Source organism: Neovison vison, chromosome 11 (genome assembly GCF_020171115.1).
Source record: "Neovison vison isolate M4711 chromosome 11, ASM_NN_V1, whole genome shotgun sequence".
Classification (NCBI taxonomy): Eukaryota; Metazoa; Chordata; class Mammalia; order Carnivora; family Mustelidae; genus Neogale; species Neogale vison.
In genome coordinates, this window is record NC_058101.1 from 196,807,839 (window position 1) to 196,825,231 (window position 17,393).

At 35.5% G+C, this 17,393-nt stretch overlaps 1 protein-coding gene and 1 pseudogene across 3 annotated transcripts in view; one reads left to right on the top strand and one right to left on the bottom strand.

Moving 5' to 3' along the window:
* SNX25 (sorting nexin 25) overlaps nucleotides 1-17,393 on the bottom strand; it is a 123,178-nt gene that overhangs the window by 89,073 nt on the left and 16,712 nt on the right. For all 3 annotated transcript variants that reach the window (XM_044225609.1, XM_044225610.1, XM_044225611.1), the window contains exon 2: nucleotides 7,963-8,047. In XM_044225609.1, the coding sequence (XP_044081544.1) occupies nucleotides 7,963-8,047 (85 nt within the window). The remainder of the gene's footprint in view (nucleotides 1-7,962; nucleotides 8,048-17,393) is intronic.
* LOC122890741 lies at nucleotides 9,132-9,229 on the top strand (annotated as a pseudogene).

Here is a 17,393-nt window from a genome sequence, read left to right on the forward strand (position 1 = left end):
GATTCACAGACCTGTACCCCTGGGGCAAATAATACATTATATGTTAATTTAAAAAAAAAAAAAAAAGAAATTGAGTCTCCAAGAAGTGAAATAACTTGCTCAAAATCAAATAGGCGGTAAAGCCAAGTGTCCTATCTGCCAGTCACCCTTCCTACTCAGCACACAGTAGTCCTGCATGAAGGTGGAACAAACAAGTCACATGAGTAAAAGACATGAGAAATCTGAAAGAGCATCCTTCTCCATTGGACATTCAGCTTGTTTGAAACATTTATGTGAAAAAAAATGTGCAAACGGCTACACTTTAAAAATTGTGCCAGAAGGCACTGATAGGAGGAATGGGTGGAAGTCATAAGAAAAATGTTTTTTTCTGTTTGACATAAGGAGGAACTGAATAAAAACATTAAAGCTGTCCAAGATTAACAGTAGATGGTGAATATCCTATCATAAGAAACTTTTAAACAAGCTGGATATCCAATGGACAAGGATGACCTAGAAAAAATTACTTCCTGTGATGGGGGGCTGAATTATGTAATCTCCACAGACCCTTGTCTGCAAAGCTTTTAGACCTTTCTTCTGAAGAGCCACCCTGACAACAAAGCACTGCTAATTTATTCATTTTCAATTCTTTCACCCTTACTCTTTTACTAAACAAAGTTGTCACACCACAGAATTTTTAGCTGGTAGCAAATAAATCTACAATCCAAAACGTTTGGGAAATAGAAGTATTTTTCCTTTCATTAAAATTGAGTTTCAAATTATAGAAGGAAAAGCAATTATAAGAGACTTAATATCTTTAAAATAAGATCTTCTTAGCATGCTAAGGATTTATGTGAAGGGCATATTCATCTACATAATTTCCCATCACACTTGTTAACCACACACTGAATATGCTAATTAATACAGCTCTAAAATACTCCTCCGATACTACATTTTTGTTAGGAATTGATAAAAATGAACATTGGTAAAAATCTCAACTCAGGGGCACCTGGGTAACTCAGTCAGTTAATTGTCTTTGGCTTAGATCGTGATCTCAGGGTCCTGGGATCAAGACCCCCCCCACACACCCCCGCATCCCACTTCCTGCTCTGCGGGGAGCCTGCTTCTCCTTCTCCCTCTGCCTGCTTGTGTGAATGCTCCAGCTCTCTGTAAAACAAAATCTTAAAAACAAACAAACAAACAAAAAAACTCAACTCAGTAATAGAAGATATACCTGGAACTAACAAATCTCTATCAGTAGCTTATCAGTATACCTTTAAGCTAAGTATTATAAAAATAGAGCAAATATAAAAAGTATGAAACAAGGGGACTTGGCTGGCTCAGTCCGCAAAGCATGTGACTCTTGATCTCAGGTCATGAGCTTGAGCTCCATGTCAGGCAGAAAAAAAAAAAAAGTATGAAACAGAACCATGATTCTAACTATATACAACATATCTACATATACTCATTTGTATACAAGTGCACATATGAACAAAATATTTTAAAATGTATCCTATGGATCAATTTGAGGAGACACAGAAATTCATGATAAAATTGTTTTATGGTCTCTACTAAGAGATAAATAGGAGTAATATAACAAACCAAATGAGAAATAAAAGAATAATTATCTTCATTGCCAAGCAAAGAGTCTTTCTTCTAGCAGCCAACAAAAATTCAAGTGCTGTTATCAAATCTATTTTCTAGACTACTCTCAATGAAATAAGCAGGTAAAAAGGAATCACTGCAGATTACAGAGAATGGAGTAACATGTTTGAAACTTTAATTTTAGTAGGATTAATGTGAAAAGAGGATTTAGGGTAACAAAGTAGGGAAAAACTGTAAGTGAGGAGACCAATTTAAAGGCCATCATGTTAGTCTAGATAATGTGATGTTAGGTACTCTCTGCCTATACATTTTCAGAATAAAGAATGACTCAAACTAAAGAAAGAGTATAAAAGAAAGAGGTCCATAAGAGCCATTCTACTTCTGCCTTTTCCCCAGAGCAATTCAAGACACAGCCTTCCTGCTCAAGAGGTAAGGCCCCAGGGGTTATAAACATCCATGGCCTAAGTCCCTTGGAACAAAGAAAGAGTGCTGAACCAGAATCTGACCTAATGGTAATAAGGACAAGTCACCCTGAGGTGACTCGGGATAGCCGAGTAAAAATTAGGCTATAGATCTGAGATTTCATACTCAAAGATTTTCAAAAGTATGTCCTGTCAGTCTTCCTGGGAATGTAACTTTGGGAGAAACTTTTGAGAGCATCTGGTTTAGAAAGATGGCTGTTCTGACTTCTCAAATATATGGTTCATTCATACCATATCTGAACCCCAAAAATACAGTTTCTACACTTAAAAATCGGCTAACAAAGCACAGCAATAATATACTTTAATCATCTTCCCTGGGTATGCCATTCAGCTTCTAGCACTTTTAGCTTTAGTAATTTTTTTTGAAGATTTTATTTTTAAGTAATTTCTACATACAACATGGGGCTCAAACTCAAAACCCTGAAACCAAGAGTTGCATGTTCCACCAAATGAGTCGGCCAGGCACACCTCAAAGCTTTAATAATTCTTACTAGTTCACAGAAAGCTAAACTGTATTATTTTGAGCTACATTCTTAAATATTACTTCTTTCTTCTTTGTAATTCAATCTATCAAGATTTAAGGCCAAGTCCTAATTTAACTGAGCTACAACACAAGCACACTTTAGTAACAATGACGAAAAACCCACCCACATTTATACATGCATATACACACACACCCCTTGTGTTTTACTCAACTCTGAATAAATCTGTTTTTAAAATACTTATTCTAAAGGGACTGAAACGAAGATATAAAGGTAAGATGGAATAATTGTGTTATCTACTTCAAACTAATGTTAGGGGGAAATTTTTAAATAGTTCATAAGCACTTCCTATCAACTGAACTCAAGTTACTGCAGCCTTAACAAGTGTACCTGCTATTAAAATTTGCAAGCATACCAAGAGACCCTCAATTTTATCAATACAAGTCTACTATAGCTAGCTAATAACATTCAGAATTTCAATTACATATACTGGTGCCAGGGCTTAGAAATGCAAATTAAAATACTTCAAAGATGCATATTATAATCATTACAGGTTATCTAAATACTTATGAAACCTCTTAACTTTCTCAACATGTATTTCTAGATTCTAATTTTTCATTATTTTAAATGTCCAAAATTTTCTTCTAAAAAATTTTGGTTTTAGCTTATTGTTGTTTTTAACGACTGCCAGATGCATTCATTTTATTCTCATAGCCAACTTTATGGCAGCCTTTAGCTTTTCTTTTGGTAGATGATATAAATACTCAATTCTACTGAAAATCATTTTGCTTAAAACAAGAGGAAATTGTAAACAATAATACAGTAAAAAAAAAAAAACAAAGAAAACAATTATTGTAAAAAGTGTAATTAACTAAAGCTCTTACCCGAAGGCTTTGGATAATACTGCTCTTTCAAAATAAATCATTGCACAGAAATTAGCCTGAAGATAATGTGGTTTGGGGATTTTTTTGTTCTGTTCTATTTGGGTTTTTGTCAACCAGGCCTCAACCTTTATCTTTTTTTTTCTTTTCCATAAACATTGCTGAAACAAATTGGTCCCTGGTAAGTAAACATGCTATCCCAATTTCAGAGCAACTTTACGGGCTTAAAAAATTAAAGAGATACCCATGTTCGCAGTAGCATATTCACTACAACCAAAAGATGAAAGCAACCCAGATATTCATCAATGGATGAATAGATAAAGAAAATGTGGTTATAGGGGGCACCTGGCTAGCACAGTTAGTGTATGTGACTCTTGATCACAGGGTTGTAAATTGAAGCTTCACATTGCATGGTGAGCTTACTTAAAAAAATTAAGAAATATTTTTTTAGATATGATTATATACATAAAATAGAATATAATTCAACCTTAAAATAGGAAGGAAATTCTGACATATCCTACAAATATGGATTAACCTTGAGAACACTATGTTAAGCAAATATGCTAAAGACAAAAGAACAATTACTATATGACTTCATTTATGTGTAGTACCTAGAGTCGAGGCGCAGAGATAGAAAGTAGAATGGCAATTACCAGGATCTGGGGGAAGACAGGAGTAGGTATTGTGGTTTAGTAGGCAGAGTTTCAGTCTTGCAAGATGAAAAGAGTTCTAAAGGCTTTACATAGTGATGAAATTGTACTTAACACTACTGAACAGTAAACTTAAAAATGGTTAAGATGTTAAATTTTACATTATATGTATTTTACCAAATTAAAAGAGAAAGGCAAAAGAGTTCCAATTCCAGGGATGGTGGAATAGCTTATACCAGACAAACCTTCCTACAGAAGACTATCAGGAACTTTAAAATATATATATTAAAGAACTATTTAAAGACCTTGGAGAGATGGGTGCCTGCGTGGCTCAGTTAAGCAACTGCCTTGGGCTCAGGTCATCATCCCAGGGTCCTGGGATAAAGCCCCGCATTGGGCTCCCTCCTCAGGGGGGAGCTTGTCTCTCCCTCTGCTGCTCCCCCTGCTTGTGCTCTCTGTCTGTCCCTCTCTCTGTCACATAAATAAAGAAAATATTTTAAATTTAAAAAAAAATTAAATCAATACATAAAGTCACTGGAGAGCAGAGTGAGAGAAACTGAAGGGAAAATCTATCCTTGATAGAAGGGACTAGCCCTGGTACAAACCACATTTATGTAACTTTCCCCTAAAGTACTCAACAGTCTTAGAGGCACAGGAAGTTCAAATTTAGACTGAACATCTGTATTTTTTTTAAAATAAGATAGCAGAAAACAGAGTTAAGATCTGCCAAAGCGCCTGAAAATAAGGGCAGGAAATACAAATAAGATGGAGCCACAAAATCTGGATTATAAACCCTCAAACCCATTGCTGACTCTGCCTTACACATGTATGGAGGTAAGACTGTAAGGAAACAGCAACAGCTGGAATTGAAAGAGCTGAGCAGATTCTCTGACTGCAGTCCAAGACAGAGTGACAGAGTCTGGAGATGGAGTCCTGCCCTGTTACAGGTGTGACCATGGACTTTCATTGAAACTGTGTAAGGAACATGAACTTGATGACTTCAGCCTATGTCCCAAGACTGAGGGATTCATCTAAGACTAAGGATAAAATCCAAGCAGACCTGCCCTGAAAATATGTATAAAACCAAGTATCCTCAAGGTGAACAGTCAAAAATTAAGCTTGCTACTAGACCAAAAACCAACACTCTTCAGAGGAAGGTAACAGAAAACTAGAATGTCTAGAAAGTAGCATCTGCATTGTTCAGGATAAAATAAAAAAATAAGAAGACCTAAGAAAAACTGAAAAAGAAAAAAAAAAGTAACACATACTTAAGAGAAAAAACAATGGATATAAATCAACTCTAAGATGGCCTTGATTTTGTACTTTACATACAGAGACTTTAAAGCAATTATAGAAATATGTTCAAGGAATTAAAGATAAAGATGGTAATAACAAATGGCAAATGGGGAAATCTCTGCAGAGAACTAAATAAAAATTCTAAACAGGGGATGCCTGGGTGGCTCAGTTGGTTAAACATCTGCCTTCAGCTCAGGTCATGCATCGAGCTCCTTGCTTAGCTGGGAGCCTGCTTCTCCCTCTGCCTGCTGCTCCCCATGCTTGTGCACTCTCTCTCTCCGACAAATAAATAAATCCAATCTTAAAAAAAAAAAAAAGAAAGAAAGAAAGAAAAGAAATTCTAGACAGAAGTACAATATTTGAAATTTTTTTAAAAGATTTTATTTATTTATTTGACAGAGAAAGCAAGATCACAAGTAGGCAGAGCAGCAGGCAGAGACAGAGGGGGAAGCAGGCTCCCTGCTGAGCAGAGAGCCCAATTCGGGACTCGATCCCAGGACCCTGAGATCATGACATGAGCCAAAGGCAGAGTCTTAACCCACCGAGCCACCCAGGTACCTCGTACAATATTTGAAATTTTAAAATTCACTGGATACACTTAAGTAGATAAAAACAATGAAAAAACAGTGAACTTGAAGACAGATGAATAAAAATTACCCTATCTAGAGAACAGAAAGAAAAAAGAATTAGTAAATTAGACAACATCAAAATTAAAAACTTCTGCTCAAAGACAACATTAAAAAATAAAAGGGAATTTACAAACTAGGAGAAAGTATTCACTGTATCTATATCTAACAAAGGATGTGAATCTACAATCTTTAAAAACATTCCTATAAATCAACTGTAAGGTAAATTTAAAAAAAAAAAAAAAAAAGGACTTGACCAGACACATCACAAAGGAAGATATAGAAATGGTCAATAGTCACATGAAAGGATGTTCACCATCATTAGTTGTCATAGATATGCAATTTAAGGTTCCAGGAAGATTCTGTTTTACATTTATCAGAATAGTTAAAATAGAACAAATGACAACAGTAAATATCAGTGATAATGTAAAACAATTGGAATGGTCATACACAGTTAGAGTCTAAATAAAGACATCATCACTTTACAATATTATTTGTCAATTTCTCATGAAGTTAAGCACACAACTTACCCTAGGTCTGGTAATTCTACTCCTTGAAATTTGTCCATAACACATGAAAACATATATCCACAAAAATGCTTGTTTATAGCAACTTTACCCAGTGTGTTTCAAAAAATTAGAAACAACACAAATGTCCAAAAAAGAAAGAATAAATATATGGACACAGTCATATTAGTAAAACAGAATACTACTCAGTAGTAATAACAAAAAATGAACTGATTCAAACAACAGATAAATCTTAAAAACATGCTGAGAAAAGAAGCCAGGCAAAAAAGACTATATCCTGTATGATTCCATCTCTATAAGGTTTAAGAACAGGCAAACTTATCTATAATGATAAAAATTAGAACAAGGGAAAGTGAGTTTGATTAGAGGGTGTCAGAAGGCAAACTTTCTGTAATGATAGAAATGTGTTTTAGTTTCATAGGGGTGCTAGTTACATAGTTATACACATTCATGAAAATTACTGAATTTATGTACACTTAATATCTGTGCATTTCAAAGTATGTAAATTTTAACTCAATAAAAGCAATTAGTTACTTTTAAACCATGATTTTGAGATTACGAATTAAAATTACTGAATTTTACATTTGGCTTTTATTAAAGTCACCATACTTTATTAATAGAAATATTTTTAAAGTTTAATTAGTCCCCAAAGTTCTAAAACTATGAATCCACACAATTTCAGACTGCTTCTGTACTTACATAGAACCCATCTTCAAATTTTAATACAGTGATTTCTGTGAACTATGAAAGTAAACATACTTACTATGTACTTATCACATTATTTACTTCTCTCAGCTTTATATCTAATATCCATATTCACCCTAAAAACTCACTTTTTTTCTGCACTTATAACTGAAATAGTGTTTTTAGAAATTTGATTTTAAAAAATATTATTTGAACTTTAATTTGATCTCAAAATGTCTTTTCAACTTTAATATTTCTAATTACACCTGATTTCCACTTCTACATGGAACAATACCATGCCCTTACAACTTACCTTCAACCTAGCTCAATACTAGTTCTACTGACATGTCCTTCATTAAGAAGGCTGACTGCTATACTCCTTAATTTGCTTAACTGATTTGTTGATGAGCAAGCCTGAGGGCACTCATCCCCAACACACCTTCTCTAGGTTATATCTGAAAGAAAAAATATTTCCTAATACCTATTTTAGGTGACAGAGAACAGATCCTTGTTTCATATGGTGGAACTAGCTCTACATGACTGGTTAGCTTCATGTGACCTGGAAATCCTAGTCAATATTTAAATCCCACCCATTCAACTAAAATATAGATGTATTTATTCAGACATTATAAAAATTCCCAATGTTACATACAGACAAGAAGGATAGATACATCTGTTAGAGATTATAATTTTCCCTTCAGAACATAATGAATTGCTTTACATGGTAATCATAAGCTCTCATTTAATCCTTACCTTCTTTCAGAGCTTTGTCCATATTATGAGAAATTACTACCCTTCTAGACTGAACTGACTCATGTGGGTTTCCATACACAGGACTCTGAAATGTAAAGAAAGGGAAAAAAGGACACAGATTACTAAATGAACAAATTATATATAAAAATAAAACCAAACCAAATGAAATACCATTTAAATAAGCTTTAAGATGTTGCTTAATAGATTATAAAGTTCTTCTGGAAAAGTAAATAAATGCTTGACATTAGTTAAGAAATTTTTGAAAAAGAAGGATTTTCCCTACCAGATATCAAGACAACATGATGCCAGAGCAAGAATAAACAAATCAACAGAACAATAGAAGTACAAAAACAAATCTATCTATATATGAGAATCAAGAACATAAGAAAGTTTGACTATTGAATAAGTGGCTTTGGAATAACTTGATATTCATGTATAAGAAAAGGTTAGAGCTTTGTCTCATACTTTATGCATAAATAATTCCAAATATATAAAAAGCACATTATTTTTTTAAACTAAAAATATTGTTCAAAGGAAATAAGGGAGAAGCCGTGTATAATCATGGGATGGAGAAGGTCTCTCTAAAAGAAGACACAAAATTCAAAAGTTTAAAAAAAAAAAAAGCTAACAAATAAAACTATATAAAATAAAATCCTGTTTGGCAAAATATACTAAGAAATGTAAATGATAGAGCAGGAGATAATATCTCAACATATATAACAAAGGACTATTATTTAACATATACAGAGCTCCTCAGAAAAATAACTAAAATCAAAGAAAAGAAACTGAAAGATCATATAAGATAAACAAATAAATAAATATATGAAAAAAATATGTAACCTCCCTTTTAGTTAGAGAAATACAAATTTGACCAATGACCAAAGCAGGGGGAAAGATGAATACTGTCTAATATTGGCAAAGATACATAGAATTGCTCATTTCATACATTGCTAGGGGAAATGTCTATTTCTATGAGCTACAATTTCATTTAGCAATTCTACTCCTAGGAATCCAACCAATGGAAATACTTGCACGTATGTAAAGAAGTATACATACGAAGAATTTCACTGCTCTATTGACTTCAAGGGCAAAAAATATGAGAAAAAAAAACCAAATATCAATAGTCAGAGTTCAGTTATGGTACACCCATATTTTAAAATATAATGCAGCCATTAAAAGCAGAGAATTAGCTGGAACTATACAGAGAGGATTAGCATGGCCCCTGTACAAGAATGACATGCAAATTTATGAAGTGTTCCATAAAAAAAAGAATGTGACTGACAGGCAGCACACATATTTAAGCATATTCTGTGCTTATGTGTCAATCTTTACAAATTCCTCCAAAATTTAATTTTTTTCATTCTCACCTTTACTCTTTTTTGTCCCTAATCATGGCTTTACTACTTCTTGCCATCTGTCCACATACTCTTCTCCCTCTGCTTCATACTTAGATATAATATGCAGTATATAAACATATGTTTGTCACTATTGACTACAGCTGAGTAAGTCCTTCACTCTTTTTAATCTAAAAAAGAGTATGAGAACAATGTTCTCTATTTTGGCTCTTTCAGTAAAATCACTATTGTTTTTTCAATCTGTTTTTCTAATGTGGGGTTCTGGATTTCTCCACATCCCATCCCCCAGGGGTTACTGGCCCTTACTGGAAAGAAAAAAGTCCTTCATCCCTATCCCATCCCCACAGCCTGATGGAGAATCTCTGAGTAAGGGAAACCGGGGGCGGGGGTGGGGGGGGATCATGGGCCCAAAATAACTGGGAAACCATGCATGAAAATTCCTTTTTTAAGGATATAATGGAGCCAGAATCTAAATTACTACACAAGTATAAGTTAGTCACTACCACACATACTCTTCTTCTTTTAGATCACAAATATGCAATTTACTAATCCTTATACCAAAGTGGAAAAAGAAAAGAGAAAGGGAGGAAGGGAAGAGGCAGGGAGAAATTTGTTGCAGTTGTTGGCTGCAACAAATGCAAAATTTGAATAAATTCCTGTGGCTCAGAGGGCAGTCGAGCCAAAATTATCTTCATTTCCCTTCTATTTATAGGTTTGAAAAAACAAACTCCGCATGGCAGAGACTTCCCCAAAAGACTTATTCTTTAAGGCAAATGCTGACTTGCCCTATCTGTGCTGCCACAGGCCTCGTTCCCCAAGGAAAGCTTACCTCTTCCTGACACCCACTTTCCTAAAATGCCAGTACTGGGAAACAGGAAATAAAAATGTCTGTACTCTTCTCACTGCAGCAAAGTGCTAGAAATAAATCTTCAGTAAGATTTCAAATCCAGAAATTAGGACTTCTAATGTAGTCTGACCACTCAGCTCTATTTAAGTTTTTAGTATCCATACCACACTATTAACTCATAAAAGCTTTTGGTTAACCAGTACCCCTGTCAGGTAAAAAGTACACTTTGTTTTTTATGTAATTGAAATAAGTGAACTCCGTCTTTATTTTAAGATTTAAATCTAGCTTAAAATGAACTTGAGTTCAGGAGTGCCTGGGTGGCTCAGTGGGTTAAGCCTCTGCCTTTGGCTCAGCTCATGATCTCAGGGTCCTGGGATCGAGTCCCGCATCCAGCCCCGCATCGGGCTCTCTGCTCAGCCGGGAGCCTGCTTCCCCATCTCCCTCTTCCTGCCTCTCTGCCTACTTGTGATCTCTATCAAATAAATAAAATCCTTAAAAAAAAATGATCTGGAGTTCATTTTTAATCATTCGGTGAGTTCTCTGGCGAGAAAATGAGGTCCCAACATATAATTGCTTATTTTAAACTGTTTCCCAAAGACAGGGCAAAACCAAAGAGCTTTTCTCTAATATATGTAACTAGATCTTCAAGTATCAAGGAGCAGCATATCAATAAATGCTTTATTGAGTAGATATCAGCTTTCTGTTCACTTCTGAAGATCAGTTTTTAGTCTGTTGCCAAAACACAATCCAACTGTCTTTGTGTCGGAGCTACAGGCACCATTTCCTGAGGAAGCAACATCCAGAGAGAATCCATGTAGAGAGACCTGGGTACTCCTACACCATTAGCAACTAAACAACCAGAAACGACCTGGAATCCAGCCAAGACATGTACCTCATTGTCCGTTGTTTACAAGCACGACACTGCTTACTTACTGTGTTGCTTCCTGTGGGAGCACAAACCAAGCCAGGCCCAGCAGCCCATGACTTGGAAATGCTTTCATGCCCATTACCTGGGCTACTCAAACAAGTGCCGCTTTCCTTGTTCTCCTTCAGTATATGTTTATACAGTGAAAAAAAGAAGTTTTTTTTTTTTTAATGTGCTTTAGTCTACTTTAAAAAGAAAAACAGTTGCACAGAGTTGAAAGAGTAATGGGTAATTTCTTATAAGGTACCGAAATCGTGATTTATCTTAGGAAAACAAACCCCAAACCCCGATCATCACCATTAACCACATGGAGCTGTCACATGGCTGAGCCTTTCCAAGTATTCTCAGCATCTGACGACTCCTGGGATCCCATGACTAATACACTCATTCTCAAACTATGTTATTTTCAAAACCATGGCTCCTTTCAAGCCAATCATTTTCTGCCTCAGCCTCAAAAAATAGTTTCTCCAAAACCAAAGAAATGCAAGAATCAGACAGAGCCTTCCTCAGAAGATAAGGGACTAAAAACTTGAAAGGCTATCTCAGGAAGATATGACAAAAGACTTGAAAATCCACTTCACTTGACTAAGACACTGACAAAAGACTGTGACATGAGCAACAGGTCAGGCCTAAGACGGAAGCTGAGTAGCCAGGGGCCAGAGCTGGGAGGGCAGCAGGGCAGAGCAGAGAGAACACCGGCTCTCAAATCTGTCCAGAAGCGCATTTTACTCAAGGTGGATCCATGACCAACCACTTCCCTCTCTAGCTTCAGTGGGCTTAGAATATCTCAGAGGATGAAATAACTAGTACCAAGGGTCCAAAAATGGAAAAAGATAACAGGAGCCTGGTAAGGAATATAAATGAGTTAAGGGGGTTGTCCCCGCTCTATAGCTAGATTTTCCAACTCTCTTCAACAAAAAATAGAAATCAAAAAGCTCAGATGCTATCTCTGAGAAATTCTTATTCCCAACACTGTGAGCTTACACTGTTGGGGCCAAAAACCATGAGCCACATTCAAACCACGGTCCTCTACTCTGTAACTGCTGCTCCCAGAAAGCACTTAGCAGAGTGCCTGGCACCCAATTCAAAATGTTACCAGCTTTCAACAAACTGAGGCTAATCAGTGGGTTGGTTGGATGGCTTATTGGTTTTCTGAAGGGAAAGGAATGGTAGAAATGAAAATAAGAAAGAAGGGCTGAAAAGTCAAGTAACAGGAAAATAAGACACAACATAATAAAACTCATTGTTCTTGAAATATTTTTATCTTTGAGGCTATACTTTAAAAGGAGGAAAGTGTACATTTCCTGGAGATGTTCTACAGTGTATGTGCCTTTACACTTTCTATTACTGGTGAAGTATTTGAGTATTCAAACAAAACCTGGTCTGATCAGAAGCCAGTTTCCTGGATTGTGCTTTATAATGTTTAATCAGGAATTCAAAAAGGTCTCATTTTCTTTATTGATAAAAGAAAATTGTCAAACACATACACTAAGGATTAAGGGAGAGTGTACTCATGGAAAGTAGTAGTATTTGTGTTTCCCCCCGCCCCTTAACCAAGTATTATTCCTATTTTACATATAAGAAAAAAAAAAAGCTTTGAAATTCAAACCTACAAATGATCTCATATTGTTTTTCTAAGATCCCAAACATGCTTTAATTTCTTTTCAAAATGCTATTTCTAATAACATAAAAAACAAAGACACATTCTACATTATAGATGTAAAGAATTAAATTGGCCGGGACGCCTGGGTGGCTCAGTTGGTTGGACGACTGCCTTCGGCTCAGGGCGTGATCCTGGAGTCCCGGGATCGAGTCCCACATCGGGCTCCCAGCTCCATGGGGAGTCTGCTTCGCTCTCTGACCTTCTCCTTGCTCATGCTCTCTCTCACTGTCTCTCTCTCTCAAATAAATAAATAAAATCTTTAAAAAAAAAAAAAAAAGAATTAAATTGGCCTATAACACCATTAATTCGGAGATAATCGTTACTGACATTTCAGTATATTTCTTCTTAGTGGGTGACTCCGACACTCACTAAGTAACTTTGGTCAACTTATTTTTCTGTACCTCAATTTCTTCATCCCTAAAATAAAGATAACAATAGTACCTGCCTCTTTGGGTTTATGAGAGCATTAAATGAGTTGACACACATGAACATAAGAGAGTCTGGTAACACAATAATAAAAACAAATTATTGTTGGTAGTTTTTTCATTTTCATACTTTTTTTTTTTAATTAGGATCATAGTATTCACACAGCTCTGCAACTGGCTTTTCAAACTCAATACTACATTATTAACATCTTTCATTAAATAAAGGATTTGGAATATATGGTTTTGATTGAGTTATACCACAATGTAACCTCTTATTTATTTTGTACATTTACCTTGTCTCCACCATTTTTTCCTATTTTAAATGAAAAAAATATTTTCATTTCTATGCTATTGATCTTAGTGCCACCAGAAACATTCTTAAAAAAATACTAAGTGTCTATTAAATATACAGATGGATTTAGACTCTGACTTCCTTCAAAGGATTGTATACCTCAAGAATTTTGTGCTTCAGGGAGAGTTTTTTATCAGCTAAGCACAAACTGAAGGAACAACAGGGCATGGTGGGAGGGCTTGGGGGGGTGCTCTGAAGCACAAATTATGCAAAGGTGAATTGGAAAAATCCCTTTCTAGCCTCTTCTGCCAACTCCAAACTATGTACCTTGAAAGCCCAAAGCTGCAGGGCATTTCCAGACAGGGAAATGAGGAAGAGACACAGAGACAGGAGCAAGTGAGGGCATTCTCTAGCCTGCAGAATACTCAGTAAAGCCAACTTGGCCTCCAGAAATACAAATCCCTATCGTGATTTTACCTAAAATGAACTTGGCAAGAGATCAATGGTAGATTAGATTATCAGTAGCTCCTATAGCTTATTACACCATTTATCAAAGTAGTATTGTGTCAGGCTAAAGGTCAGCCCTGCCTGCACACATCAAATGTAGGAATCAAGGTTCTGTTTATATCTCTCTAACGAAAGAACTTCTTCAGTTGGGATAGATCTGAGACTAGATCCTATAAAGGAGTATGAAATAAGAAATTTTCTCTGAACAAATATAAAATTCAAATATACTGTTTGCTGGAGCACCATCTCCCTGTTACTACTATGGCAAAAGCATAGGACATGACATTACAGTGACAAGAGCACTAAATTAAGACCCAGAACCATAGGCTGTGGTTGGTTCTTCATCACTTTCTTGCTGAGTTCTAGTGAACATATCCACCTTCTGAGATTCAATTCAATCTAAATCATTTCTGCTCTATTTATATTAAAATGATTATTCTGCATTTTAAGAAGGATAATGCAATATGAAAGTGCTTTAAAATTATAAAGCAGTTTACAAATATAGGTTCTTATTATGGTTCCAAGTCATGGTCTAATTTTTTTTACTATGTTAATTTCCTTCCCCCCAAAATAATTATGAGTTCTATGACATGTGACTGGTATTACCTTTCATGCTTTCAGGCCTAACTGTTCCAAGCAGGCTTGTTGGTTAATAATCCACTTTCCAGGAGAAAAAATGAGTGTTTCTCTATTAATTGATCAGCAGAGGTAGATTTTGAAGTAGATTAATATATCTAGGATTGTTTTTCCACTCAGAAGAATTAGACTAATGGGAAGAAAAGTATGTTTTCTTTCTAATGTCAGGAACTTAAATCTGAAGATCTTTAGAAAACACACTTCACTTGATTTTAAGAGAAATTTAAGTATATTTCAAATCAGAACAGATTTGGAAACTGAAATTCTAACATGCACTTAAAAGTACACAGGCAGCAGCAGTTGGCCTAAATTGGCAACTGTAGAACAGATACTAGGGCTGGAAGGAGGAGAATGAGGAAAAGCAAATTGGCTTAGGAAGGGTAATTGAAAACTGACATTAGCTTTGTGCATTCCTGAAAAGGTTTGTGTAATGAAAATTCTGTAACCATTTTATCACTGGCTTCCACTGTAATTTTGAGTCCACGAGGGAAATCACAAGTTTCCATGATATGAATCACATTTCCAACCATTCATTCAATCACCTAACATTTACTGAGGATTCTGTGTGTCTGCTGCCACTTAGTTGGGTACTACAGAGACAAAGTTAAAGAACTTACATTCTCTGGGTTCACAGACCTTAATCTATTCTTGATGGAAGTTCACAATCAAATAAGACAGGTGGCAAAAGGTTTGGGGGTAAAAAAAAAAAGAACTACTGTTGAGCCTTTACTGTTGTACCAGGCCCTATACTAAGTACATTCTCATTCAGTCCTCACAGTGACACCATGAGATAGCTACTGTTATTCCCATTTTATGGATCAGGAAACCACTTTAAAGAGGGAGGCTATGCCAAGGAATTCTAATATTCTTCCTAGTCTGGTATCTTCTCTACATTTTGTTCTCCAGCCCAGGTCATGGAAGAAAAGTTACTTAATATACAGTCAACACAGGAAATCATTTCAGAAGAATTTTGAAGTTCATACATATTGAAGTATATTACAAAAATTACTCTCATCTCACCAAAGTTCTCACTGAAACCACTCACTACAAATAATAAAGGAGTCAAGAGTGGTTACCTCTGCTTCATGTAACTCAAGAAATACATGAGTCACATAGAATTGCTTTTTTCACAGAGCTCTTTAGTAATGAAAGCAATCACGGTTATTGTTTTTTTTTTTAATATTCCATTACTGTCCTGAAACACTATAATACCATTATTAATTTGCTGGCTAGCTTTTAAATAAAAACAGATGATTAAATATTTAGTACATACCTAGTTAGAAAAATACATTAGTAATTTGATTCAGTAGGATCTCTATTTCCACAGTTCGCTTAAAGCAAAAAGTTGAGCTCCATGTAGAGTGGCCCAGATAACAAATATATACAAGATATTGAAATGTAGGAGATGAATTATTGCCATAAAAAATGCTGGCTGTATAAAACTGAAAACACAATTAAATGCAAACTACTCAGAGGCTGACTTTTTTATCCCTTCCAAACAGATAAGTAAAAAGTTAACTGTCCCTGCCTAGATCCAAGTCATACAAATTATTTCTTCCATTCCTATCTAAAATAAATGTTGAAAGTCAAAGAATAAAACTTCTTCTGAGAAGAAACATAGTATTAAAGATAGGCCTTTGTGCAGCAGCCATTCCATCCTCCAGAAGAGGGGACATGCTGGTACATGTGGGTATATGAACATATATGAATACCACATGCGGCTGAGTTTCCTTTGCCCCTATTGATACCCAGAAGCTGCTATCCACTGCTTGAAAACACACCAACTCAGTTTTCAACAATCACTTGAGGAATCTGCTCAAATGCAGATTTCTTGGTCCAATCGCCCAAGATTCTTAATTCAGAAAGCTTAAGGTGTGTCTTTGAAATAAGTATATATTTTTAACAAAAATTTCTAAATTACTTATGGACCTTTAGACTACAGGGAGAAAGGCTAAATGATCATGGTGACACAAGTTATGACACCTGAAAAAACTGAGACTTTTTTACTATTCAGAAGATTTTAAGAACATAGCAATCATTTTACATTAAGTGGAAGCAGAATCACAGAAGATTTATTCCTAACTTTGACTTTGCTCTGTTAACTGAAATAAAAATTACAATATTTCTTTTTTTAAAACGTTTTAAAAGATTTTTTATTTACTTATTTGACAGACAGAGATCACAAGTAGGCAGACAGGCAGGCAGAGAGCGAGAAAGGGGAAACCAGGCTCCCTGCTGAGCAGAGAGCCGGATGCAGGGCTCCCTCCCAGGACCCTGGGATCATTACCTGAGCCAAAGGCAGATGCTTAACCCACTGAGCCACCCAGATGCCCCCAAAATTACAGTATTTCATTTGTAGTCTCAAAAAATTCTTTCTCCAAAGAATTTCTATTCCACAATATTAACAAACCATTATTCACTTTAAGAGACAAGAAAAATCAGTTAAAGTAATAAGAGCTAGTTTTAAAGGCAGTTCTTGAATCAAAAATTATTTGTATTCCTAGAATGGTCGACACTGAGTACAGGCACTGAATGAAACCATTCTTGGAAATTTAAATTGGCGAAGACATACTCTTCTAAAGAAAAACAACTCTATTAACTAACTTCTTATTGCATTTAATTGGTAAAATCACCCAAGTATAGTTCAAAGCAAATGCCATGAAGGGCACTCGTATTACCAGAGCTGGACTTGGTCAAAACAGTCAAGAGACAACAACCCCACTCTCTCCACCCATAGCCTTTCCCATTGTCTCTGATTTCATAGTGTATAATGCAAGCTTT